This window comes from Gracilinanus agilis, chromosome 3 (genome assembly GCF_016433145.1).
Source record: "Gracilinanus agilis isolate LMUSP501 chromosome 3, AgileGrace, whole genome shotgun sequence".
NCBI lineage: Eukaryota > Metazoa > Chordata > Mammalia > Didelphimorphia > Didelphidae > Gracilinanus > Gracilinanus agilis.
The window spans coordinates 327171324-327198688 of record NC_058132.1 but is presented as its reverse complement, the minus strand read 5'-3'; the positions used below and the strand labels follow the sequence as shown (position 1 = coordinate 327198688).

The following is a 27365-nucleotide window of genomic DNA, read 5'->3' as shown; positions in this document are numbered from 1 at the left end:
TTACTTCTTCTTAAATACTTGATGGCATACTTGGTCTTCACATGTCAGCTCCTGCAATGAGAAAAATGACCAGTTAATGGGGAACGAGCAGATTTTATTCCCTTTTGGCATCTTGGCTTGTACTGTGACCCTTGATTTCACAGGGAGAGATGAAGTGAGTGACCACATGAAAAAGAAAGGCTTTTAGAAGCTTTTGTTAAAGTGTATTTCATGAATCCAGTGAACCAGCACACACTGCGAGGCTGTGGTGATTAGGTTCTGACTTGCGAATTGAGCTTTTACAACTCTAAAAATGAAAAATGCATTGAAATCAACCTCTAATGGTGGGATTGCTGGTACTCTATGATTAAAACAACATGGTGTAATTTATTAGAAGTAATGAAGCAACCAAGAAGGTAGAAAATAGAGCAAGAAAAGCTTTTTAAAAGTGAAGAGAAAGAGAGAAGCTGCTCAATAGAGTGATGTTCCCTCACTCCATTAGGTCCAGTGTTTGTTTATAAGGATGTTCAGCCCAGTGTGGGAGGCAGATAATTAGAACTTTGCCTGGAGGAACTATTGGCAAATTTTGGATTTATGTTGCAGAAAGGTATTAAAGCCCTGCCTGTCAGCTGACTAGGACATTGGTTCTAGTTTAGATAGAGGAAAACAGGCTTTATGTTACTCTCATTGAACCTTGGAAAGAATGAGGGACATGGAACCATAGAAACCCCATAAGCATTGGAGTAGAAGGAAAAAATACGTCCTCTTGGGGCAGAGATATTTTTGCAAAGTTTTTTAATATGCAACATCTCAAAAAGAGGGGGGGGGATATGCTTTAGATTTATTCCTAAATCAGCTTATCAAGGTATCCATGCAATTGTAACATGGTGTTAGACTGGAGAACTTCCGATGGCCCCTAGTCCCTTCTAAGCATACAAATCATTTGGTAAGAAGTCAGAACACATGTATCATTGGAAAGGGTCCAACTCCATTATATATACATATGCAAATTCATACATATATATTTTCTTACTATAAACATATATATGTGTGTATATATATATATTCTAATCCCAAACCCTTGTTATAAAATGTTAACATAATTCAATGAATCACAGCCAATGTCTGAGGCTCGATTTGAAACTTAAACCTTTCTGACTCCAGATACACTTTATCTACTCTGCCATCTTGCTGGTTAGATCCACATATATAGGTTGGAATATGAATCATTAGAGGCAGAGCCGTGCTTAAAAAAGTACTTTTCTCATAGTATGGGGTTTAATAAATATATACTTGTAATATTAAAACATATTGAAGAAATAAACCTCCTCTTACTGATGGTAGAAATGGCCTATTGGCATGCTACATTTCAAGTTTTTGACATTCTGAAACTATAAAATTTGGGAAATTTGAATAGGCATCAAAGAGAACCTGGAAGGATGAGCAGAGCCAGCACAGAAACAGAAAGAAGTGGGGAGATGAGAAATCATCATCTGATATAGAAGGAGGAATCCTCTACAAGTAAGCATTTTGAAATTCTCTTGACCAGACAAAAGCTATATCTACATATCCTAAAATATCTTCTCTGTTTCTAATTTGTTGCATGACTTTACATAAGTCACTTTGCTTTTCTGAGCCTCAGTTTCCCTTATTTATAAAATGAGGAGATTGCATCTTTAAGACTCTCTGCATGTCTAAAATTCTATAATCCCAATTATCCTTTCTGTTCCTGCTCCTGATCTCCAGCAGGATTTTATGTAGGTCCTGCTCAGACTTGCCTTAACTCCATATTCATTTCTCTCCAAAGATCCAGATGGTCTTTTGCAGGTTCCTTGCTTTTCTTCTTGGATCTTAGTTTCCTAACTCAGCATTTAGAGCTTTGAAAAAAAAATGCAACAGTTCACAGAAGCTGCTAGCTAGATTATTTCCTAGATTCCCCTGAGCAGGATAGAAATGGCTTTTTGGTCTGTGTGATGATGTGCCTTTGCCTGAAACTCCAGAGAGTAGAGTGGGGTAGTTTTTTCTTGCAGTTTCTTTTCTTTTCCTTCAGCCTTACTGGGTTAACAGTATGGTTTAAGTTTTGGTCAAATAAGGGGAGAGTGAATGAAGATGAACTCTTACCAAGTGCAGTCTATCTCCTTCCACCCACTGTTTCCACCCTCGGTTCTTCTTCTCTCCTTTCTGCACACACACCAGCTTATCTCCTTCCCAGATCACTAGAGTCTGTAAGAAGGACAAAGAGTCAGGGCAATCCAAATGAAAAGGCCTAGAAGGACTAACTAATTCAAGATGACTGCTAATATTCCTCCAAGATATTTCAGTCATTTTCTTATTATTTTATCTTCCTTACTGACCAGATAAAGGCCAGATTCCAGGCATGCAACACCCTGGTCCAAAGTGTCATTTTAAAGCTTCTTTCCTACTATTCCATCCATTACACACCACACTCAAGTTGGACTAAATACAGTCTCTCCCATTCCCCTCCTCCCACATATGAAGTGGTTTACCAATTCTATCTAGTCTTTGCCTTTCTGTTTAATTTTTCCCCATATTTAATCCTCTTACCTTTCCTCTCTATCTATCTCAGAGCATGGGGGTCATAGATCTAAACCTAGGAGGGACTGTAATTCTTGCCCAACTTTATTTTACATATGAGCAAACTAAGGTTAAATGACTTAAACAAGATCACAAAGATAATAAGTAGCAGAACAAGATTTGAACCCAAGCCAGGTGACTCTGATTTCAGCACTCCAAGGTCCGAACTCTTTTTACTAGTTTGTCCATTTACATTTCACTTGACCTTCATGGCCCACTTAAGCTTTACCTTCCCCCTGTAAAACACCCTAAATCAATCCATCCCACAATGATGCCTCCTTTCACTGCTTTGCTACTACTCTTATTGTTTATCCCTTATTATCTGTGAAGGGCAGTGGAGCATAGTGTATAGATGACTTTACCTGGAGTCTGGTTCAAATCCTGCCTCACATACTTATTAGCTGAAGGAATCTGGGTAAGTCATTTATATTTTCAAACCTTATTTTCCTTACCTATAGAATATGCATAATGGGAGCACCTACCTCACAGGGCTATTGTGAGGCTCAAATAAGATAATAAGTATAGAACACATAGTGGCACACAATAACAGATCTAAGGCTGGAAGCAACCTCAGAAGATTTGTAATCCCACACTTTCCTTTTACAGTAAAAGGAAACTGAGTCCCAGAGAGTCTCAGAGGATTGCCTGAGGCAGGAAAGGCAATAGGTGTCAATGACAGGATTTTCATCCAAGATCTCAGATTCCAGAGTCATGAGGTACTATGACTACCAATCTATGAGGTTTTATTAGTATTATGACTTATATAACATATTGTGTACTATGTTATCTTCTCATCTCCTCAGCTGCATTGCAAGCTCCATCAGGGAAAAGAGTGCATAATCTATTTTTTTTTCATCCTCAACCCATCCTCTGGTTACCACCCACACCATCTAACAGGGTGCCTCACAAATAAATAACAGGAGCTCTATATGCACTGGGGATTCTGCTGATTTTATTGAAATGGTATTTTGCATGGAAAAAAACCAACCCTGCACAGATAATGGCACTATTTGAATGCCTCTAATAATAACTATATTCAATAATGATAGTCATTTTCAATAAGGAGGCTGCCATCACTTATTATTTCAAGAATCTAAACTAGATTGATCAAATTCAAAGTTATTCCAGCTAGAAAGTAACTGGGTATCAATGCATTACAGGGGAAACTGCAACCTTAATACCTTTACTCTGGTGTGAAACAGACAGTAGGAGGGATGGTAAGAAACTCTTTTAATAACATTCAATATACCACCATTCAATTCATTTTTATATGGCATCCTTCATCTTCTATATCACAGAATACTTGAAAGAGACTCAATTATCTTCAAAAGAGCAGATGGGAAAGGAGGTTATAAACAGAGATGGAAGTCAGAAACTTGCAGAAGGAAGATAAAGGAAAATTGTTCCAAATAGACAGTACTCAGAAAGCCGGAGTCACACAGAGTAGGTGACTACATGTGCAATTTGAGGGGTACCAGGAAAGGCATCCTTCCCCCAAATCTCTCCTTACTGTCATGCCAGAGCTCCTGAAATCTCCACCACTAAATTCCTGCCTTTGTATTAAGGCAATGAATAAAATGCACACCCTACCTGCCAAGTGAACCGATACTTAGCTGTTATTAGACATTAACACCTTAGGGAAAATTAGGTCACAAGATTATCAAGTCACTTAGCAGGGCCCTGAGGGAAAGAAATAAAGGCAAATGACTCTGTTAGGATAGGAATAGAATGAAGGAAAGGTCTGGAACACAGAAAATTGTTCAGAAGACAAGCCTGAGTAGGGAACTACCTTTAGGGGCCCTGGACAGAGTGAAGGCACTGGGTCTCTGTACAAAAGAAAGAAGATTGATACTGAAAAGGAAGGGAAAGAAGGATACTATATCCTAATGGTTTTCCTTTTTAATTGGTCTGGGGACTGGTTTTAGAGTACTTTAAAAAACATGGTACTCTAGAGAGCAGGATAGAAATATTTGACTAATTTGTCCTTGCTTTTAAAAATGCAAATGTGGATACTAAAATCAATGGCAAATACAATGTCTCCTGTTTACCTTGTGTCTTCAAGATATGCTGAATAATGAAAGGAAGGAGGAGAATTTGGAGAAAATCATTATTAGAAGACAGGGATGCAGAAGAATGGGTAAAGCTAAAGTCAGCCAAAAAGAGATTGAGGGATGCTGCTATTGCTGCAATTGTGAGTGAAGAGTTTGAAAATGAAACAAAAAGAGATGGAGAAGGACCCAAGAAGGAAAACATTAGGGAGTATACTGTGAAAGAAAGCTCCCCAGAATCAGACTTAGCAAACCTGGGTTTGAATCCCACATTTGCTCTTCATTGTCTATGGAAACCTAGGCAAAGTCACTTATAGTCCCTGGGTCTCAGTTTCTTCATATAAAAAATAAAGTGGCTGGTTTGGAAGATCTCTAAATCTTCTGTTAACTCTCTATGATCCTATGAATTTAGAATGCATCAGTAGAAGAGATTTAGATTAAAGATACTTTGTTTTGGTTATGTTTAACTCTTCATGACTCCATTTGGAGTTGTCTTGGCAAAAGATCCTGATAAGGTTTGCCATTTCCTTCTTCAGCTCATTTTACAGATGGGGAAACTGAGGCAAACAGGGTTAAATGACTTTCCCAGGGTTACACAAGTAGAAAGTTTCTGAGGCAGAATTTGAATCCATGAAGAGTAGTCTTCTTGTCACATAGCTAATAATAAGCATTAGAAACAGAATTCAAGCCCAGGTCCCCTGAGTACAAACCTAATACTCTTTCCAAAACATTATATACTCTTCCTACAAGGAAGATGCTGAAATTTTCTTTGAGAGACAGAGACAGATAGAAAGAGAGACAGACAGACAGATGGACAGAGACAGAAACAGGGAGAGAGAACATACTATCTGTGTACAATGCCATACCCTGATACTTTTCAAAGATTTTCATTTTATGACTAATCTTCCCTCCCAAAAGGATCCTATGATATATTCCCTAGGCTGCTGCTGCTGCTGCTTCCTCTTCTTCCTCCTCCTCCTCCTCCTCCTCCTTCTTCTTTTTCTTTTTCTTCTTCTTCTCCCTCTCTCCCTTCTCCCTCTCTCCCTTCTCCCTCTCTCTCCTCTCCTTTTCCTCCTCTTCCTCCTCCTTCTTGTCTTTCTATGTATCTCCCTATTCCCAAAACACACACACACACACACACACACACACACACACACACACACACACACAAATTCATATTTATAAAACACTTCAAGGCTGACAAAGCACCTTCTTCACATAAACTCTGTAAGTCAGTATAATTAGCCATGTTGTACAGATGAGGAAACTGAGGCTCAGATAATAGCTATAGTGATTTGCCCAGGGTCACATAACTAGTAACTATTGAAACTAACATTCACTGCTGAGTCTCCTGACTCCAAACCTCTTTCATTCTCTTATGCTGTCTATTATACAATGCATATACCATCGATATACACACCATGTAGGCAGTCAGGTACTCGGACTGTGTGTGTGTAAGGTCAGTCCTGTTGACATCATTTGGAACTCTGTTTCTTCATCCTCTGCCTTCAATCTTCTTTATGCCCATATGCATGTATGTATGCTATCTGCCATAGTGGATAGAGTGCTGGGCTCATAAACATGAAGACCTTGGTTCAAATTCCACTTCTGACTTAAATCTTAAATCATAACTTTAGAGCTGGAATGGGCCTCTGAGGGAATTTAGTCCAAGTTCCTCATTTTACAGATTAGGATACTGAGGTTTAGAGCAGTCACATGACTTGCCCATGGTCACACAACAAATAGGTACGTTGGGTCAGATTTGAACCCAGATCCTCTTATCTTCATGTCTCATACTTTTTCCATTATCCCAACCAACTCAGTATGATGATAATGAGCAAGTCACTTAACCTTTATATGCCTCAGGCAATCCCTAATATTTATCTACTGAATCATGTTCAGTTGATGTCTCAGGAGAAGCATACTTCAGTGGAAGAAGAGCTGAGCTCAGAATCAGGAAAATCTAAGTCTGACCACTCAGTGCCCCCAGGCAAATCCCTAAGACAACTGACAAAACAATTGGTAGAAAGAGTTTCCTCACTGGCAATTACAACAATAAAATCATCAGTTCAATTAAAAATAATAATATATAATATTTTTGCATTATGTAAACATATATACTTTTATATGCTTTATTTACTTAGACATACACATATATATGTATATTGGAGATTGAAATGGCAAGCCACTCTGGTATGTTTGCCAAGAAAATTCCATGGATAATGACTAGTCCATGGGATCATGAAGAATTGAACATGATTGAATGACCGAACAACAGATGCATATTCTTAAATGTATATGTATACATATATACATGTACACATACACACATATGTACACCTATGCCTAAGTATGCCATTGTACTCCTAAGTTTGTGAATCTGCTTTAAAAAAAATTAATTTTTTAAACTCTTACCTTCTGTCTTGGAGTCAATACTGTAGGCAGAAGAATGGTAAGGGCTAGGCAATGGGGGTTAAGTGACTTGCCCAGGGTCACACAGCTGGAAAGTGTCTGAGGCCAGATTTGAACCCAAGACATCCTGTCTCTAGGCCTGGCTCTCAATCCACTGAGCCACCCCCTGAGAATCTGCTTTTGAAATAAGGAGGCTTGGGACATACCTGAGAGATCTTGAAGGCAAAGCACTCTAATAAAATGGATAAAAGTAGATGGGGAGGGGGCAGCTGGGTAGCTCAGTGGATTGAGAGTCAGACTCAGAGACGGGAGGTCCTAGGTTCAAATCTGTCCTCAGACACTTCCCAGCTGTGTGACCCTGGGCAAGTCACTTGACCCTCATTGCCTACCCTTACCACTCTTCTACCTTGGAGCCAATACACAGTATTGACTCCAAGACAGAAGGTAAGGGTTTAAAAAAAAAAAAAAAAGTAGATGGTGAAGAATGGTTAAGTGGCATCCAGACCTTTGCCCAAGGGCCCTTGGAAAATCCTTCTCATCCCACCTTGTCTCTAACCAAGTTTTCTCCTCTCTTCTCTGGTTGTTATAGCCATGATAGAGGAGATACTGCAAAGGGGATTTCATATTTTCAACAGGAACAGCAGCTGCTTTGATGGTTGACAAGATTTAAAGGAAAGTGAGTCCATGAAGGGCTGAGAAAGAGGCAGGATTGCTATGAACAGATGTGATACTATCACCATCGGCAAAAAATGTGGGAAAATCAACCATTCTGAAAGAAATGAAAAGTCTATGTTCCATGAGAGGTGATAAAAGAATAAAGCTTGAGGACTGACCTGGTTTCTAATGAACAGACAACGAGATCTGAAAATTAAATGATATACAATATTCATTTGGAGCTGACATTAGAACAGAAGAATAGTGCAAATACTGAGACAAATTTTGGCATTAGTTCTGAGTTCTGATGAATTAGCTTTTAGTCTTCATAATACAGTAACTCCTCACCTATCCAAAATCATTGGAAAATGATGCTTCCTATAGAAGCGAATTTTCCTTGGAGAAAAAAATGGAGCTTATGCCTTTAATGCTAAAGTTTGTTTGTTTTAACCTTCTTAAAGGGAATCCACCAAACAAAATAAAGCATATTCTTGATGAGTCAGGATATCACTTGTCCTTTTGCAAAAGTAGTCTTCCATAGCTGGTATATAATTTCTGCTCACCTACGCTGGTAGAATCACTAGGTTCCTTCAAAGTTTAGCTTAGGTGCTCACTCCTTCCTCCTTGAGTGCATTCTCTTTTGGAATTACTTTGTGGTGCTTTTACCTTCTTTGAACTTGTATACATGTATACTCCTAATAATCTAACATTATATTTATATAATAATAGGATATAATATTATGAGTATAACACATTATAATATTATATTAATATTTTAATTATACAATGTTAATATTATATCCTCTTACAAACACCTTAAAGGCAAGAACAATTTCATTTTTTTCTTTGTATTTCTTGAGCTTCACATAAAGTAGGAACTTAAGAAAGCTTTGTTGAATTGACACATTTGCTGAATCACTAGGAATCTCAGGGATTTCTCCATGCTATACATGATATTACATGATGCCTTCTGGGACTATTAAGATGCACAGAGACATTTATGCCTCTGGGGATTTTTATTCCTCAAGATATTTATTCCTCAATATTGCTGGATTTTTATACAAGAATCCCTTCCATATCACAACTTTCCCCATGATGGTTTCAATAGATCATGGGTCAACATAAGAAATTACTTAAAAAGGAATTTGGGGGGAGTTTCGTGAAAGCCACGGATGGCGCACAAAGGTGGGCAGATGACACAAAAAATTTTGGAAATTCAGAAATGCATAAAATATATGTAAACATTCCATGAAAGAAAAATAAAAAATTCAGACTTCTTTTCTGGTATGAAGGAAAGGTCAAAAAATTTTACATGGATTTTCCTTATCACAGGGGTGACACACATCAAACCCCAGTATGTGGAAAGGATACCTGTATATCATTTCTGTTTCTTCTCCATGCAGTGCCATACTGCTGCTACTTTCAAGGTATGGCCATATTTTACACAAGGGTGAATTCCTAGGGGAGACTCTGCCTCACCTATGGTGTAAAGAGTAAGGGCTTTGTTATCATTATATGGCATTCTGACACTTTCTTTGATTAACTTGAATTATTTCAAAGATCCCAGGTCTGATGGTGGATGTCACTCCTAATTTGGCCATATATATGTATAGGTAAATAACATATATTAGTATATATGTGCATATATATAAGCATACACCCACATACATATATACTCATGTATACCTACCACATCATCTAGTTACTATGTATTATATGTATATGATTACACACACACATACAGACACACATGCACACACACATATACCAGCACATGTATACATACATGCATATATACATATTTCTATAGCCCAAGAAGAATCCAGATTAGAGCTTCTTCTTAAAATATGACACTTTCTTGCATGGATGATACAGTTCATTCGTAGCAAAAAAAGGCAAAGCTACAAATTCTGCTGTTCATTGCTTGCATCATAAAGCTCTACTCCCCCTGCCCCATCTCTCCTAATTGCTCATGTTATTTTTCCATCATGTATCAGAATAGCTGGCCCTTGCATTAACTGCTGTGTGAAATGGAAAATAAAAGCCCAGGCTAGTACCTTAACGTGCCTATCATCCAGCCCTTTAGTGTGCTCATCAAATTCAACTCCAACAGTGAAATCCAAATCGTAGTTCCGGAATGTGCTGTTTGTTTTTGTCTTGAAGTTATCACCATCTTGATTAATTATCTTTGTCTGAGATAGGTGCTTGGCAATCTTGCGGGTGGCAAAATCAATATCTGTTGGCAAAGAGAGTTGTTAAGTTCATGATGCTCTAAGCCAGACTAATTCATTTCTTTAACAAGACCAGACATTCAGCATCTATGATCAAGATCATAGTCAGACAACACTCCATTATTTATATACTAACTAGGAGCAGTCCATTACATGAAGGGGGTTGAGTGGGGGAGAGAAACCCTGCATCTTAAAAGTGGAATGAACTTCCTGCAGCAGAGGACAGGTTCACATATTAGGTTTGTCTTAATTCATCAATTCTGAAAACAAATTGAATATTTTCCATGAAATAGTGAATAGAGTGGGCTCAGAGCCAGGAAGACCTAGCTTCTGACATAGACTGGCTGTATGTGACCCTAAACAAGTACTCAAACCTCTCACTGCTATAGGCAAGTTTAAGATTTAGAGAAGGAGCCAGCCTGAATTGGTAGAGGAAATTTCCTGTACCAAATGAAATCAAAGGTCCAGGCCCTTAAAGTACTTAGCTCAGTGTCTTATACACAGAAAGCACTTAAATGCTTTATCATCATTATCATCTTCATTATCCTCTCCCCTCTCTTCTCTCTTCTCTTCTCTTCTCTTCTCTTCTCTTCTCTTCTCTTCTCTTCTCTTCTCTTCTCTTCTCTTCTCTCTCTCTCAATTTAATCTAGAACCTAGAACTGTTCTAATATAACCTAGAACTTATGCTAATACTCTGTTTCTGGTCATGCATAAGGCTTTACCCATACCCAGACCTCCAAACCTCTAGAGCTGCCATTAGTCAATCAATCAGTAAATAAACATTTACTAAGCACCTTCTATATGCTTGGCATTGTGAAAGGTATTAGTAATACAAAGAAAGGCAAAAGACAGTCCCTGTCTTCATGAGCTCACCATTTAATGGAGCATGCAAATAACTATATAAACAAACTATACACAGTATAAGTAGGAAATAATCCAACAGAGGGACTAGAATTAAGAGGGGTTAGGAAAAGCTTTCTCTAGAAGGTAGGATTTTTTTTAAGCTGGGATTTGAAGGAAGTCAGGAAAACGAGGAGACAGAAACAAGGAAGGAGATCATTCCAGTCACAGGGGCAGCTAGTGAAAATGCTGGAAGCTGAGAGATAGTGTCTCATTTGAGGAATAGCAAGGAAGCCAGTATTCCCATTAGGAGTAGAGGGTAGTTTGTAAGTCGAATATTGTCCTTCCTTTGGGGTAAATTTATTCAGAATTTGGTCTCTAGTCAAATACAGCTATTTAGCAATATTTGCTATAGCAAATGCTAGAGTACATAATCTATATAGCTATAGATGACATGAGTGTATTGTTCAAGGATCTTTAACACATTAAAACTCTAAGCTTTCTTCAAAATATCTGTCATTAAAAACAAAACAAAACAAAAAACTCATATTTTGTCTTGGAATCAAATATTGATTCCAAGACAGAAGAGCAGCAAGGGCTAGGCAATTGGGGTTAAATGACTTGGCCAAGGTCACACAGTGAAGATGTGTCTGAAATCATATTTGAACCCAGGACCTTTCACCTCTAAGCCTGGTTCCCTATCTACTGGCACACCTAGCTGCCCCTGTCATTTTTTTAAACATTGACTATATAGTATGGACAATAATGATTATGATAACAATGAGAAAAATTTGAATTTTTATTGTTATTTTTCTCTAAGAAACTAGAGTACTATATCAACACCCTCTTATTAAGTAAGCATCATTGTGTTTCATTTGATAATAGATAAAATATTATCATATTCACTTTGAGAAACTCAGGAAATAATTCTACATCTGGCATTTCTTACAACTCCATGCAGTTCTGATAACAAAATATTCCTCATCATCTTTCTTTGTTCCATCTTCCATTATCTCTTTATATCAAATTATTTGCTCTTTGTTCCTATTTCTGAAGATTATAGGATGTAGAGTTGTAAGGAAACTGAGAGATCATCTAGTCTAACCAATTAATAAAAATGTTTTTTTTAAGATGAGGAAATTAGGTTGAATAAACTGGGCTAAGTTCACACTAGCCATAAGTAAAAGAAATTAATTTAATGTTATGTCCTCTAACTACTCCCACCATGCTTTCTTAGATACTTCAGGAAAGCTGGAAGAGATCTCAGACATCAGCTAGGCAATCTCTTCATTTTACAGATAAGAAAACTGAGACTCAGAGAAGTTATTACTTCCCTAACATGGAAGACGAGGTAGTAAATGGTAACTAGGATTAGAACCCAGTTTGTCCTCACCATGTCTAGGGTTCATTCCATTGTACCTCAGTTCCTCATGTTGATAGGTAATAAAAGCAAAGAGTATAAAAGGTAGACTGTATAAAAATTGTAAAGAACCCTGAATATTGAGCTAGTGAAAATTCTAAAACAAAGGTGTGACATGATGATAATGCCATTTTAGGATGAATTATCTGGCTGTGATACAGGATTGACTGGTGGATCAAGAAACTGAAAGTAGGGAGAGCAGTTAACATAATAGTTCAGAGGTGAAATGAAAAGGGGTGTAGAAACAAGAATGGAAAGGGAATGACAGATTGAAGAGATATGACATTATTGAATATCAAGAGTTGGAAGGGGCTTTGGAGACCATCTAACCCTACAGTCCTCATTTTATGGCTATAGAAACTAAAGATTAGGTATGCTAAGCAACTTGTTGAAGGTCACTCAGGTAGAGTTGACAGGACTTGGTAAATGGTTGAATAAGGAAGATGAGGGCAAAAGTTAACTTGGGCTTTGTGCTTGGATTCTCCAATTCATCAGGAAAAAGATGGTACAATCAACAGAAGTGAAAAAGTAAAAAAAGGAAACAATAAGGAAGATTTGGTCCATCTGAAAAGGAAAGCTTATATTGGGGAGTCAGGGGAAATAAGGGAGAGTATTAGAAAGATGGTGAGCATGGTATTAGACATACTAAGTTTTTGGTGATGAAGAAACATCTACTTCAAAATACCTCTCAAAGAAGTGGAACTAGAGCTCAGAGAATGACCAGAACTGAGAGATGGAACTGGTGAGAACCAAACCAGTAGAACTCATAAATATTTGATGATATTTATTAAAGAACTCTAGAAGTGTTTAGAGAACGCTCTTTGAATTTTGAGATTAATGTTAGAGAGAATCACTTCATGCTTGATGATGGGAGCAATATGCATCATTAGTCTTAGGCTAGTTTTTCTATAAGAGGGCTTGAAACTGTCACCAAGACTTCTGTGAGGCAGTGGGGTGGCTCTATGGATAGAGAGATAGGCCTGGAGTTGGGAGGTCCTAGGTTCAAAACTGCCCTCAAACACTTCCTAGCTATGTGATCCTAGTCAAGTCATTTAATCCCAATAAGCCCTTACCACTCTTCTGCCTTAGAATTAATGCTTTGTATCACTCAGTATCACAGCCTGTGGGGTCAAAATTGAAATAGGACACAGCCAGTTTCTCTGACTTCTTTTCACACCTAATATTTCTGTCCTCAACAGATAGCATTTATGTAGCAGATACAAGATAGTTTATCTGGGCAGCCTAACACTAGAATTATATAAATATTTCCCTTTTCATCTTCAACACACACACACACATACACACACATGAACATACACCTTCTAAGATACTTATTGATTAGTATTGATTCTAAGACAAGATAAAATTTTGAAAAAGAAAAGAAAGAAGAGACTTAGGGGACAAAAGCTTGGGCCATTGATGTAGTTTCCTGGTGGCTTAAATACAAAAAGCCAGAACAAGAGGCATCAGTAGCTCATTCCTCAAGCTCCTGACCAGCAGACTAGTGAATCGATGGAGCAACCTTGTTGAATATCCTTTCTCTGCTGTGGCAAAGTAAACATCCTTTTGTTAACATTAGATGATCTACAAGTGTTTTGTTTCATTCCAATTTTTATCCAGAAACATCAGGCCTGACCTACAACACTTTCACTACACAATATATAGATGGCCCCATAAGAAACTATACCCTGGGATGACTGGACCAAGGTTCTGAGAAGTTTTAGAATTATTTTTGAACACTACTAGATTTGCTCTACTCTTAAATGTCTTGAAACTTAAAGAGACACTGTCTAGGTTTATGTACCTCCTCTGACTTGTTGAGATACGAGTGTCTTTATTATCTGTCCCTCCTCCCATTGCCACAGGAACTTCTGGGATCTAGCTGAATTACAATTCTACTTATTTGGAGGTTTCCTTACACAGATGGATGAAAGTTATCTTATTCTTGCCATTACATACTATCCCTGCTCAACACCATTTGCTTCCCATGCCCATGGCTCTTTCTAAAATAAGCCCCAGCTAGAGAAAACACACTTTAAACCCTTTAAATTCTCTGACAGCTCATTTAGACAACTTCCTGCTTTGAGAAATCATCCAGTAACACTTTGAAGTATCACAGCCTGCAGGGTCAAAAGAGAAATAGGGATACAAACAGTCTCTGTGACTTCTTTGCACCTTTAATATTTCTGTCCTCAACAGTTAACATTTATGTAGCAGATTCTAAATAGTTCATCCGGGTTGCTTTAATACTGGAATTATATAAATGTTTCCCTTTTCATCTCTATCCTTCCCCCCAAACACACACACACACACACACACACACACACACACACACACACACACACACACACACACGAACATATATCTTCTAAGATACTATTGTTCTTTGGAGGAAAAAAGACCTTTATTGGATAAAATAATCAAGTATTTTGGACTCTAAACTGATTTTTCCTTGAAAAATGCAATGAAGAATAATGCAAAGAAGATTCTAAGTATTTAAAAATCTACCTTTGAAGGAGACAGGAAGTATATTAAAAGGACTATTTATATCCTCACCCATAATATTCTCCAGCTCCTGTCCCTAAGCCAAAGAATAAAGAATGAGGAGGTCTCTCTCTACCCTCCCTTATTTCCTTTTACTGCCCAATATAAACATTCTTTTTTGGATGGGCCAGATCCTCCTTATTCACTACTTTATGTCAGACAATTCTTGCCAATCCCACTTTGTTCACACTATTCCCCTTGCCTTGAATTGTCTCCTTTACTCTTATTCTACAAGACCCAGTCCCATTTCCAACTCCTCTATGAAGCCTTCCACAACTATTCTGGTATACTTGGACCTCTTCGTCTACTGGCATTGTACAGCAATTGATACCAGCCAGAAAATGATCAGATATTTAATGCTGGGAGTGACTTTAGAGGTGATTTAGTCCAACCCCCTCATTTTACAGTGGAGGAGCAGTTAAAAATGATTGCTTGACCAAAATGACCAGTCACTTCAGACAGTCAAAGAAAAGTTGATACACTCTCCTGCCTCTATCCACAGTTGCTGTCAATCTCCAGGATATTTTGTCCACATGAATCGGGTAACCATTTTGACTGAACATTTCAAAAGTGACTGAATAATTTTGCCATCATACAAACACAGCCTCAATTACCTAGCAAGCCCTATGAACTGAGGCCCAAGACCTGAGCTCCAGTGAGCTGTGCTATTCAGAAACAAGTTGAGAAGCTGAAAAAGAGTTGAAAAGGAACCAGAGAGAAGAAAAGGAAGAGGTCTGGTCAAAAATGAGAGGTAGTGAGTGGGATGTAGTAGAAAAGGGATGAGATTTAGATAGAGGAGATCTATTCATATTGTTTAACTGTGAGATCATAGACAAGTCACTTATTGTTTGTGAATCTCAGTTTCTCCATCTGTAAAATACCTGCCTTGTCTAGATCATCTAGAGGCCCCTACTTGTAGAACAAGATGAGAATGATTTTTCATCATTATCCTCACAACAATATTGTTATATAGTTCTTTAAAGTTTTAAAAGTGATTTTCCCCACAACACCATTATTTTGAGGATAATGACAAAAAATCATTCTCCTCTTGTAGAGGAGAGTGGCGTCTGGGAGAAAAGCTGTATTGAGATCATTATTACTCTTAGAAATCTACTAAAATTTATGAAAAGATTAAACACTAAAAACTGGATATAACAGAGACCAAAATACTCAAGAGGCAAAGGCCGCTGATGGCCTTGTCAAAATTCAGATTCAGACTTTATGCTGGCCTTTTTATACATTCTGCTTAGTAGGCATCTCAAAAAAAAAAAGAGGCACATAATAAAAATTAGTCCTTGCCTGTAGGTACCCAGGAAGGAACCAAAATTATATACCTCTCTCCCATGAATAGGGCTGCCTTGATAGTGCCAATATCCACTTCTAGCTACAATCAATATTTCTGACCAGCTCCTAGGGACTCTGAAAATGAAGCTCTATGCAAATGAAAGCCTAGTACAGGGTTCCCCCCCCCACCCCTTTTCCTAGGAAATGAAAAATGACTTGGCCTAATAGCCACCCTTTAGCTTTTTCATATGTGAATTAATCATGTCACCTCCCACTTACTCAGGAAAATGGCACCAAATTTTCCATTGGAGGATACATGGTGTTGCTAATCAAAAGGAAAGGGAGGTTTAGCTGCAACAACTGATTGCTCCCCCCTCTTCCTCAGCCTCCACACACTTGAACAAGATAATTTTGTTTTTCACTTACCAGAGGGAATGGTTCTCTTATCCAGTATTTTAGCCCAATGGTTATCAAACATATTTTATCTGCTTTTATGGATTAAAGATATCTCTGAGCCTGATTTATGGCCAGGTAAAGTAAATTTAGATCTCAGAGGAAAGGGTCTAAAGGCAAGCTATTTCTGAGTAATATATAATACTTGTAGCTGCCACACATAGGCACCCTCCAAAAACCCAACCAAGAGAGACTTGATTGAAGCGTTACTTTTCATAGCTGCATTTTGAACAATACAAGTCATAAAGCTGATATATTGGTTGGCCATCTAATATGAAAATGCTTTGTAATGTGCTCGTGGAAAAAGCCAAGGCTCCTCTTTTAAAGGGCAGCCCTCTTTGTAAATTAAAGAGCCCAGACCCTTGTGCAGTCATCTTAAGAGATGAGTGAGTGAACATCCAGAAACTCAGCTTGAATGAGCTTTGAACCTGAACTCCTTAATACTCAAAACATCAACCATCTTTAAAACCATGAGAAACAGAGTGGAAGAACAATTTTCTCCTTATTTCCGTGCCATTTCTTTTTGTTGCTAACACATTTAGAGAGGGGTTATATGCCCAGAATCTTAGACTGAACATGTTCCTACTCTACCATCACACACACGTTCACACAAAAATGGAAATTGCACAATTGCAGCACACATATATGAACCTACATATTCACATACACACAATTCACACACACATACATACAGCATACACATTCACAATACACATATTCTCACACACACACACACACACACACACACACACACACACACACACACACACACACGATTTTTTNCACACACACACACACACACACACACACACACACACACACACACACACTCGTACACTCATACACCATTGCATCTTCTAGGGCAGTTTAGGAACTTTGCCTAGCCAATAGCAGCAGGCTACTTTCTCTTTACCCCATCACTAAAAGACACCATTTTCCTACTGGGGAGGAATTCTAGGGGATTTCTCTTGAGTTTGGAGGGCTAAAGGGAGAATTACTAATCAAAGCCTTAATGAGGGCAAGGTGGTGAGGAGTTTGGCCCAGGATATAGAGAGCAACAGCAGTACTTGTATTTCTTTAGGAGGTAAGAACAAATGCAGTTATCAAGAATTGTTTTTTTTTTTAATTTTTTTAAATTTTGAGCCTATGATTTCATTGGTATTTAGTTATTGTTCAGAAGCATTTCAGTTACGTTTGACTCTTTGGGACTCCATTTGGGGTTTTTCTGGCAAAGATACTAAAGTTATAAGGTTCCCTGTAATACAGAGATCCTTGACCCCTTAAAGAAGAGCTCTGGAACAATGCTGGAGAAACTATTATTGAGGGATAGTGCAGGGTGACAGAGAGTTAGGAAGGTACCCATGGAGTGAAACCACTAGACAGTGAGAGAACACTATCTGGTAACTTCCTGGTTTAACTAACAATTCTTGCTAAGAGAGAAGCAGTGTGGTTTAGTGGATTGAAAGTCATGGAAAAAGAAAAAGATTTTACTCTCACCTGAAAATTTACTCTCTCTCAATTGAATTTATGTTAGAAAGCAGATTTGAGGACATTGTTTATGCTATTTGCCTCCAGTACATTATGTTGTGGTTGTCCCAGGGACTAGAATTGTTAATTATGGCTGATTCTAGTGAAAGAACGATTAGAGTCAGGAGCCAGGGAAAGAGGGGGACAAACTGTTAAATAACTTAAAACTGCAGTAAGAATTTTGGGACATTTATAAATATTTGGAGTTGAACTGGGCTTTCACAGACCATATGTCAGATCCTTTTCCTTCAATCCAAATTTATATTTTCTGTTTTAAGAGAAACATTCATAATCAAGTCTTTGGAGAAATACATTGTTCCTATATATGCTGGTTGTTAGTGGCTTTGAAATATATGCTTATGATTGATCTATTTAGCTCCCTGACCCAGATTATGCCCATAACTGACTCTGTGGCTAGGCGAGTCACTTTTCTGAGTTTCAGTTTTCTTCATTATAAAATAAGACTGTTCATACTTTTTTAAACTTTATTTGTCTTGGGGGTTTTTATGTTGTATGTTTTCTTTTATAAGGTAACTAATATGGAAATATGTTTTGCATGACCACAAATGTATAATCTATATCAAATTGCTTGCCTTCTCAGTGAGGAGGGAGGGAAAGAATTTGGAACTCAAAATTTTTTAAAAAGTGAATGTTAGGGGGCAGCTGGGTAGCTCAGTGGAGTGAGAGTCAGGCCTAGAGACAGGAGGTCCTAGGTTCAAACCCGGCCTCAACCACTTCCCAGCTGTGTGACCCTGGGCAAGTCACTTGACCCCCATTGCCCACCCTTACCAATCTTCCACCTATGAGACAATACACCGAAGTACAAGGGTTTAAAAAAAAAAGTGAATGTTAAAAAATTTTACATGTAATTAGAAAAAATTAAAATATTTGAAAAAATGAAATAAGCTTATTAAATTGTGTTTCACTATAACATAGTGCAGCTCAATCCAACAAACATTTACTTAGTTGATTTAAATCATACTGCAATAGTTAAAGCAACATAAAATATACATTTGGAAGATCAGGGAAGATTAAATCCCAATGCAATTGTTCACCACTCTATGACCTAGGTCCAATGATTGAACATTTCTGAACCTGGCCACTAAAATTTTAAAAAATAAATAAATAAAAATGAGTGAGCAAAGGAGAAAGGACCCCACTATTTATAACTATTATGTAGGGGACAGCTGGGTAGCTCAGTGGATTGAGAGTCAGGCCTAGAGATGGGAGGTCCTAGGTTCAAATCTGGCCTCAGACACTTCCCAGCTGTGTGACCTTGGGCAAGTCACTTGACCCCCATTGCCCACCCTTACCACTCTTCCATATAGGAGCCAATGCACAGAAGTTAAGGGTTAAAAAAAAAGAATATAGCTATTATGGAGACAGAGAAGATGTCAGCTCAAACTCAGAGGATAGTGAAGTAAAAATACCTACTTCAGAAATAGCAAAGAAATACAATAAATGATCACACATTTAAAAAAAGCTTTTGGGAGACCTTAAAGAAGATATTAAAAATCAAATGAGAGAGAATAAGGAAAAATTAGGGAAAAACAAGAGCAATGTAAGAAAAACAAGAAAATTATAAAAGAAAGATCACTCAAATGGAAAAGATATCAAGAAACTCAGAGAAGAAAATAATGTATTAAGAATGAGATTTAGGCAAGGGGAAGCTAACAATTTCCTTACAAGAAATAATGAAGCAAAATCGAAAGAATGAAATGATAGAAGACAATATGAAATATCTTATCATAAAAACAACTAACATAGAAAATAGATCAAGTCAATATAAGAATAGTTGGCTCCCTGAAAGCTATGATCAAAAAATAGTTTACTCCAAGAAATCTTCATGGTAAACTGCCCAGAAATCCTAGAATCAGAGAGTAAAATAGAAATGGAAAGAATCCACTAATCACCACCTCAAAGAGACCCAAAGATAAAAATGCACAAGGAACATCACTGTTAAGTTTCATAGTCCCTAGGTTAAGGAGGAAATACTACAAGTAACAAGAAAAAAAATAATTTAAATAATGTGGAGCTATAGTTAGAAGAACACACGACTTTACAAATGCAACATTAAAAGAACATGGGACATGGAACTTATCATTTTGTAAAGCAAAAGAACTAGGCTTGCAACCAAGAATAATATATCCAGCAAAGATGAACACAATTACAAAAGAAGTATATTTAATGAACTAAAGGAGTTTCAACTATTTGTGGGAAAAAATCCAAAACCTGGAAAATTTGACCTATAAGAAATATACAAAGGGAATAAAAGACTAATCATAAGCAACCCAAAATGTCAAAGTGTTTGATTCTTATAAAGGAAAATGTCATCTATGACCTCTGGGAATGGCATCATTGTCTAGGTATTTTGAAAGGATGTGTATCAGTGGAAAATTCTAGGTTGAGGTGAATATAGTGGAGTGAGCTGAAATGGTAGTGGAATAGAATAGGAAGAGGCAAAGTGGAATGGTTATCCCATATGAAGGAAGAATAAGTGAAGGAACTGTAATTGAGATGGGGGAGGGGTGGAAGGCTAATAGTATTAGAACTTTGCTCTTATCAGACTTGAGATAAAGATAGAACAACATAAATAATTAGAAATGTACGGATATTAATATACAGAGAAATAGGAGAGAAATGGGATGGGATAAGGGAGGGAATGGAGTTGAGTAGAATCTTAGCCAAGTTAAACATGAGATATATCTGAAGAGCTCCCCTCTTCCCACCCCTTCTCCCCCCATTATACACACACACACACACACACACACACACACACACACACGCACGCACGCACGCACGCACGCCTAGTATTAGCTCTAAGCCTGAGCATACACAATCCAAAACATAGTTTCTGGTGGGATGACTGGTTTAGAGAACATAATTATTCTTCAAAAGTCTTAACACTGATTGTACTAAGGCAAAAATCCTGGATTCCTGAGGGGTTGTGGAACAAAAGTTCCACTGTGGATGACCATGCTGGAAAGACTTGGTTTGGGAAATAGTATGGTCCTGGCAACAAATTGTGTCTGCTGCCTAAGGACCAATATAGTTAAATATGGCCCTGGTGATGTATGTTAACTGAGAACCAGACAGATTAAATTGGTCAAATTAAATGCAGATAGGAACATGGAGAAAAAAAGTCTATTATTACAGTGCTAGAACAGCTGCTAATTGGCATTTAGAAATCAAGCTGGAAATATACATTAAGAACAATAAAACTGTTCATGCTCACTGACTTAGGGATTGTGTTGATAGGATTAGGTTCCAAGAGCATTATTGAGGGGGTAAAAAGCTGTGTATGTATGAAAATATTAATGGAAGCTTTGTTTGTAATGATAAAATAACTGGAAATAACACAAATACAATGATTGGAGAAAAATGGCTGATTAGATTATGGTATTTGAATGTAATGGATTATATTACATTATTAGAAATGACATATATTGGAAATATAAAGAAAATAAAGGAAATATATTGAAGAGATGAAAAGAGAATAAGAGTAATATATATTCTACATTAAAAAAATAACAGCCAGAAAATCAAGAGAAAAAAGTATCTAAGTAAAACAAATCCAAAGGAAATTCAAAAGCAGATGTTTATATTAGCCTACACATAGTTTACATCTTTTTAAACAAATTGTAAACAATGTGAAGTTTGTGGTTTCGCCTATAATTTTTTAATGCCAAAAAAAGTGAATAACTAACACTTGACCAAGGTTTCTACTATTATCACCAGGAAAATCTGGAAAAGCATTTGGGGTGTCTAGTACAGGTACTTTTCTTTTTAACCCTTACCTTTCATCTTAAAATCTATACTATGTATTGATTCCAAAACAGAAGAATGGTAAAGACTAGGCAATGGGGGTTAAGTGACTTGCACAGTATCACAAGGCTTGGAAGTTTCTAAGACCACACTTGAACCCAAGACCCCTTGTTTTTAGTTGTGGCTCTCAAATCACTGAACTAGCTGTGATCCCCCAACTGAGGTACAGTATCTCTCTGCTTATACAGAGTATACAGTATACTCTGTACGATTTGTCTCCGTGTCTCTCTAGTTTCAAGATGCCCCTCCCAAGTTAAACTCATTACCTATAATCTCATTACTATGTTACTAACTCAAGTCTTGAACTGAAGTCACCTCCCTCTCTTCTCCCCTCTGATTGGAGGGCTGGAGGATGGAATCTCAAACTCTTCCCATTTCTTTCCCTTGTAGAGGGCAGAAATTGGTCTCAGCTGGGTTCCACTTTGCATCAGCTGTGCCCTCTGGTTTCAACTCCATGGAACAAGATGGCCTCTGTGCATGGTATTCTCTGGTCTGCCCACCCTTCCTGCCTTCTTTTGTGCATTGTGTCCCCTCCCCATTAGATTATAAATTCCTTAAAGGCAGAGACTTTTCTCTTTTTATTATTGTTTCCCCATAGTTTAGCAAATGCCTGGCACATAGTAGGTACTTAATAAATATTTATTGGATTCATTGGATTACTCTAACCAGTCTGTTTAACTATATGCTTTGTAATAGTAAAAAGGAGATAAGATTTTCCTAGGCTACAGTATACTGTCAGTTTTACTCTTTTTTGAATTAGGGAAAGGATTTGGCTTTACAGAAGCATTAACATTTGTGGGCTAAACACTGCACCAAAAAAGCATCTAAATTTAGCTCACACTCCTGTTGTTTATGAGTTGCTCTAGGACATACATGCAACATCCAGCCTATGTGTGTATTATTACTTCTTGGGATGCACCTGATGATTCACATTTTAAAGATAATTATCTTCCTATAAGAAAGCCTGGGCTCACACAGGGTAATTTGGAATCCTGCCTTACCTTCACAATCCTACACCTCCCAACATGCACAAACATCTAATAATCTGTTCCTCACCAGACTACTACAAGGAATGAAATTCCTCTTTAAAATGTAAATTCCAAGGGGTTCTGGTCAAGCTCCAAATGTCTCATAGGGACAAGAGGTTCAGATCTACCCACCCTTGTGTCTGAGTTTAGTATGAAGGTCCTGGTGTCCTGAGGGAGACCTAAGAGAGAAAGAAAGGGGCCCAAAGGAGGAGACTGTGCAACAAAAACAAACTTTATAGACTTCTCTCTTCTTTGGACAGCCAGGACAGCCTAAGGGCTTAGATTAGTGTGACCTTGTGTATTTGGGATTTATTTAGGGTTTTTAGGTCAGTTGCATGAAAAGAAGAAAAAGGGCTAGAAAATAACAAATACTTAGCATGTGTAAAAATCTGTGAAAAGCTTTACATCAGTGGTTCCCAAACTTTTTTGGCCCTTTCCAGAAAAAATATTACTTAGTGCCCCTGGAAATTAATTTTTTTAAAATTTTAATAGCAATTAGGGGCAGCTGGGTAGCTCAGTGGATTGAGAGCCAGGCCTAGAGATAGGAGGTCCTAGGTTCGAATCCGGCCTCAGACACTTCCCAGCTGTGTGACCCTGGGCAAGTCACTTGACCCCCATTGCCTACCCTTGCCAATCTTCCACCTATAAGTCAATACACAGAAGTTAAGAGTTTAAAATTAAAAAAAAATTTTTAATAGCAATTAATAGGAAAGATAAATGCACCTGTGGCCATCACCACCTCCCTGGATCACTGAAGCACCCACCAGGGGGCGGTGGTGCCCACTTTGGGAATCACTGCTTTACATACATTCTCTTATCTGATTATTACAACAACCTTGTGGAGTTCTACAGTCCAAATTATTTTTATTTACAGTGGGGAAATTGTATTCAGAAAGTAAAGAACAGGTTTGTGTTTCTTTCTTTCCTAATTCCTTGTTCATGAAATAAGAAAATATATGCCTATGGTAAGTAATAAAGTATTATCCCTATTTTACAGATGCGGAAACTAAAACCCAGAGAGATATAGGGACTTGTCCTGACCCATGCTTCCAAAAAATGTCTGAGGTAGGACTTGAATATAGATCTTCTGAATTGCAGGACCAGAACCATGTCAGACCTGAAGGGTAACCAGATGAAGGTGGAAGAGAAAGATAGCAAAACTTGACATCATAGATCCTGAGTTTAAATGCTAACTCTGCTACTTCTTTCCTGTTGTAACCTTGAGCAAGTCACTTAAATTTACTGGGCCTTGGTTTCTTCATCTGTCAAATGAAGGGGTTGGACTTAGAAGGCCTTAAAGGATCTAATCCTCACCCCCCACAGATATTGATGAATTCATTTTCATAATATATATTCATTTAATGAATATGTCATTTTTATCATGCTAAGGCCCTTATTTCAAGATAAAAGCAACTTTGATGGAGGCTAAGTCTCCACTCTATAAGGAAAGGAGAAGAGAAAAAATTTCCTAAACAGTACAGATAATGGAGTGGAGCAAAGCAAGACATCAAAATGAATTTGCATTCATAAATTACCCACAGAAACTAACTACAGTAGCCAAATTCTCCAGGCAATGGACAAGTTACCAATTTATTTTGTAGAGGCTTAGGTGCATGAAAGTTAGATATTTGTTAATTATAGAAAAATGGAAAATCCACAATAAAAGTAATTTCCATTTTATAAGATTTGGTATTAAAGTATATATACATTTTCCCTGATATTACCTCTGTGCTTACTGACTTACTATTCTTGACATTTTGTTATTGTTGTTTTAATTGCATTCAACTCTTCATCACCCCCATTTGGAATTTTCTTGAGAAAGATATTGGAGTGGTTTGTCTTTTTCCTTCTCCAGTTCATTTTGCAGATGAGGAAACTGAGGCAATCAGGGTTAAGTGACATGCCCAGAGTCACATCACTAGTAAGTGTCTAAGACTGGATTTAAACTTAACTCCAGGCCTGCCACTCTATCCTCCACACCACTTAGCGGCCCCTAGTTGCTGATGATTTAGACAGGGCAATTATTATTCCTATTTGAAATATAAGGAAATGGAGTCTGAGAGATGTTAAATGCCCAAGATTATGGTGATTTGCTGAAAGAACCCTGAACCCAAGTTTTCAGTCTAATTTTTACTCCACTGCCCCATAATTTAATTCTTGCTCTGAGTCAATGGACTAGCAGAAAGAGAATAATCAAAGGGAAAATAGATCTGTTATATAGGACTCCTAATTCTCAATTTTATGCCATAAGTTCTCCCTTACTCTAAATGCAATATGAAAACTTTAGCACTATGCATTACTTTGCCTTTGACAAGTTACAATTTCAATAAATATTCAGCTTCTGTACATTGTAAAATGTAACTTATTTTAGTATTACTCAGCCAAAAATGATGGCCACTGGTGGTATAGAATAAGTTGACTTGTCATTGTTTTGCAATACAGAGAATTGCCAACGGCTTTCTCGTTTAACAGTCTCTGAGGGTAGGTACAGAATCTAAAAGTTAGAAGGGGCATCAGTTATCTTTCTAATCTAATCCCTATCTGAACAGGAATCCCCTCTAGAATAGGGGAGGCAGAAAAGTATAGAAGAAAAACTCTTGGATTTTTAATTTAAAGAACTTGGATCCCTGTTCTGCTAGCTATGTTACTGGCCAAATCTAGATTTGGAAGGACCCTCAAAATCCTACAAGTCCAATATCATTTTACAGTGAAGAAATTGAGGCCCTTGGAAATAAAGTAAATTGCTCATGGTCCTATAGATAATAAATATCAGAGGTGGAATTCTTTTATTTCAATTCAGACATCCTTAGAGTTTCATTTTTTTAATCATTCAAAACTTTACAAGGTAGTAATAAGGTTAACTGAGTTAATCTGTCGTTCTAGGCTCAGAAGAAGGATTTAAAGTACCTCGAATATAACAAAAAGATTAGTTATCAGAGGAATTGTTATAAGAGCACATATTCATAGAATGTTAAGAGTTCCAAAGCCCTTATGCTAAGGGCAATATAGTATCGCTGACAAATAGTAGACCTTGGACTCAAGAAAAGCTGAATTCAAGTCCTGTCCCTGACATTCAGACATGTGAGACTCTTGGCAAATCACTGAATCTTTTGGTGCCTTAGCCAGTGATGGACAAACTTTTTAAAGAGGGGGCCAAAGGAAAGGAAATACTCATCTGTCAGTCTGGTAACTCTTCGGAAGTTTCATTGTATTGTATCCTACTCATTGTATTCATCATATTAGGAATAATATCACCAGGCTGGATAGAACATTTCAGGGGGCCACATCTGGTCCACGACCGTAGTTTGCCCATCACTGCCTTAGACTATTTTTTTTTAACCCTTACTATCTGTCTTAGAATCAGTTATTTTGAGAGAAGGGTAATGGGTATGCAAATAGGGTTAAGTAATCTGTCTAGGGTCACACACAGAAAGGAAGGATCTGAGGTCAGATTTGAGCAGGTCTGCCTGGCTCCTACCTATTCCCTTATGCTACTTTTTAGGATCCCCTATTATGAGTTTATATTGGTAGAGGGAGTTTCTTCAGTTGGAGATCCTGATGACAATGAAGTCACAGATCTAGACACAGCCTCCTCCCCCTAACCCCAATCTATTATAATATCTTTGCATTTAAAGGTGTTAATGTTTAAAGAGATGATGGCTTGGCTTTACACAAAACCATCCAGCAGCTTAGGAAGTTATCTCTATTTGTTGACTGCTCTAACTTGGCTCCAGAGAGTAATCTGACTTTTAGCACTCTAGGCAAGCTTGACATCCTGACAAGCAACAACTCCATTCAGTGATGGGCAAACTATTCTCCGCTGGCCAGATCCAGGCCATAGTTTGCCCATCACTGTCTTAAGCAATTCCCTAATCACTACGCCCCCACATCCAGAGGCAGTGATTAGGGAATTGCTGAAGGCAGTGATGGGCAAACTATGACCTGGATCTGGCCAGCGGGGAATAGTTTGCCCATCATTAGCCTACTGAAAGAATACATTTTGACTGACCTTTCCCCTCTATAAATTGAACAATTGCTGCAACATATATCAGGCTTATTATAATATCCTTTATAAGGTTAACTGAATTAATCAATTGTTCTAGACTCAGAAGAGGGATTTTACAGTAACTTAAATGTAACGAAAAGGATCTTCTTACCAGAGGAATTATTATCTTAGCACATATTTGTAGAATGTTAGAGTTGGAATAGACTGTGAAAACCTATTCTGAAAGCCTCATTTTTCAGATGAGGAAACTGTGTCCAAGAGAAGGAAAGTGACTTGTTGAAGGTCACACAGCAAATAAAAGACACATTGAATGCTGGAATTCAAGTCTCCTAATCCCCTAGTCCAGTGAGCTTTCCATTATCCCAATGCCTCTATTTTCCTTTGAAATTCAGATAAGACATTTCCCTTTCTGACTGCCCCTTACTCTTTGGGGTATTCACATTTACCTAATGCCTTCATGTAGCCTTCAAAGTTGTCATTGCTCTCCATCTCCCAGGTTCCATTCTGGTCACTAGGCAT

General features: G+C 37.7%; 1 protein-coding gene across 1 annotated transcript; it reads right to left on the bottom strand.

Moving 5' to 3' along the window:
• On the bottom strand, positions 1–27365 carry RBP2 (retinol binding protein 2). The gene is made up of 4 exons (XM_044666673.1): positions 27293–27365; positions 9746–9924; positions 2101–2202; positions 1–51 (listed from the first exon to the last, which is right to left on the bottom strand). The coding sequence occupies exons 1-4, from the start codon at positions 27363–27365 to the stop codon at positions 1–3; spliced, it is 405 nt and encodes a 134-aa protein (XP_044522608.1).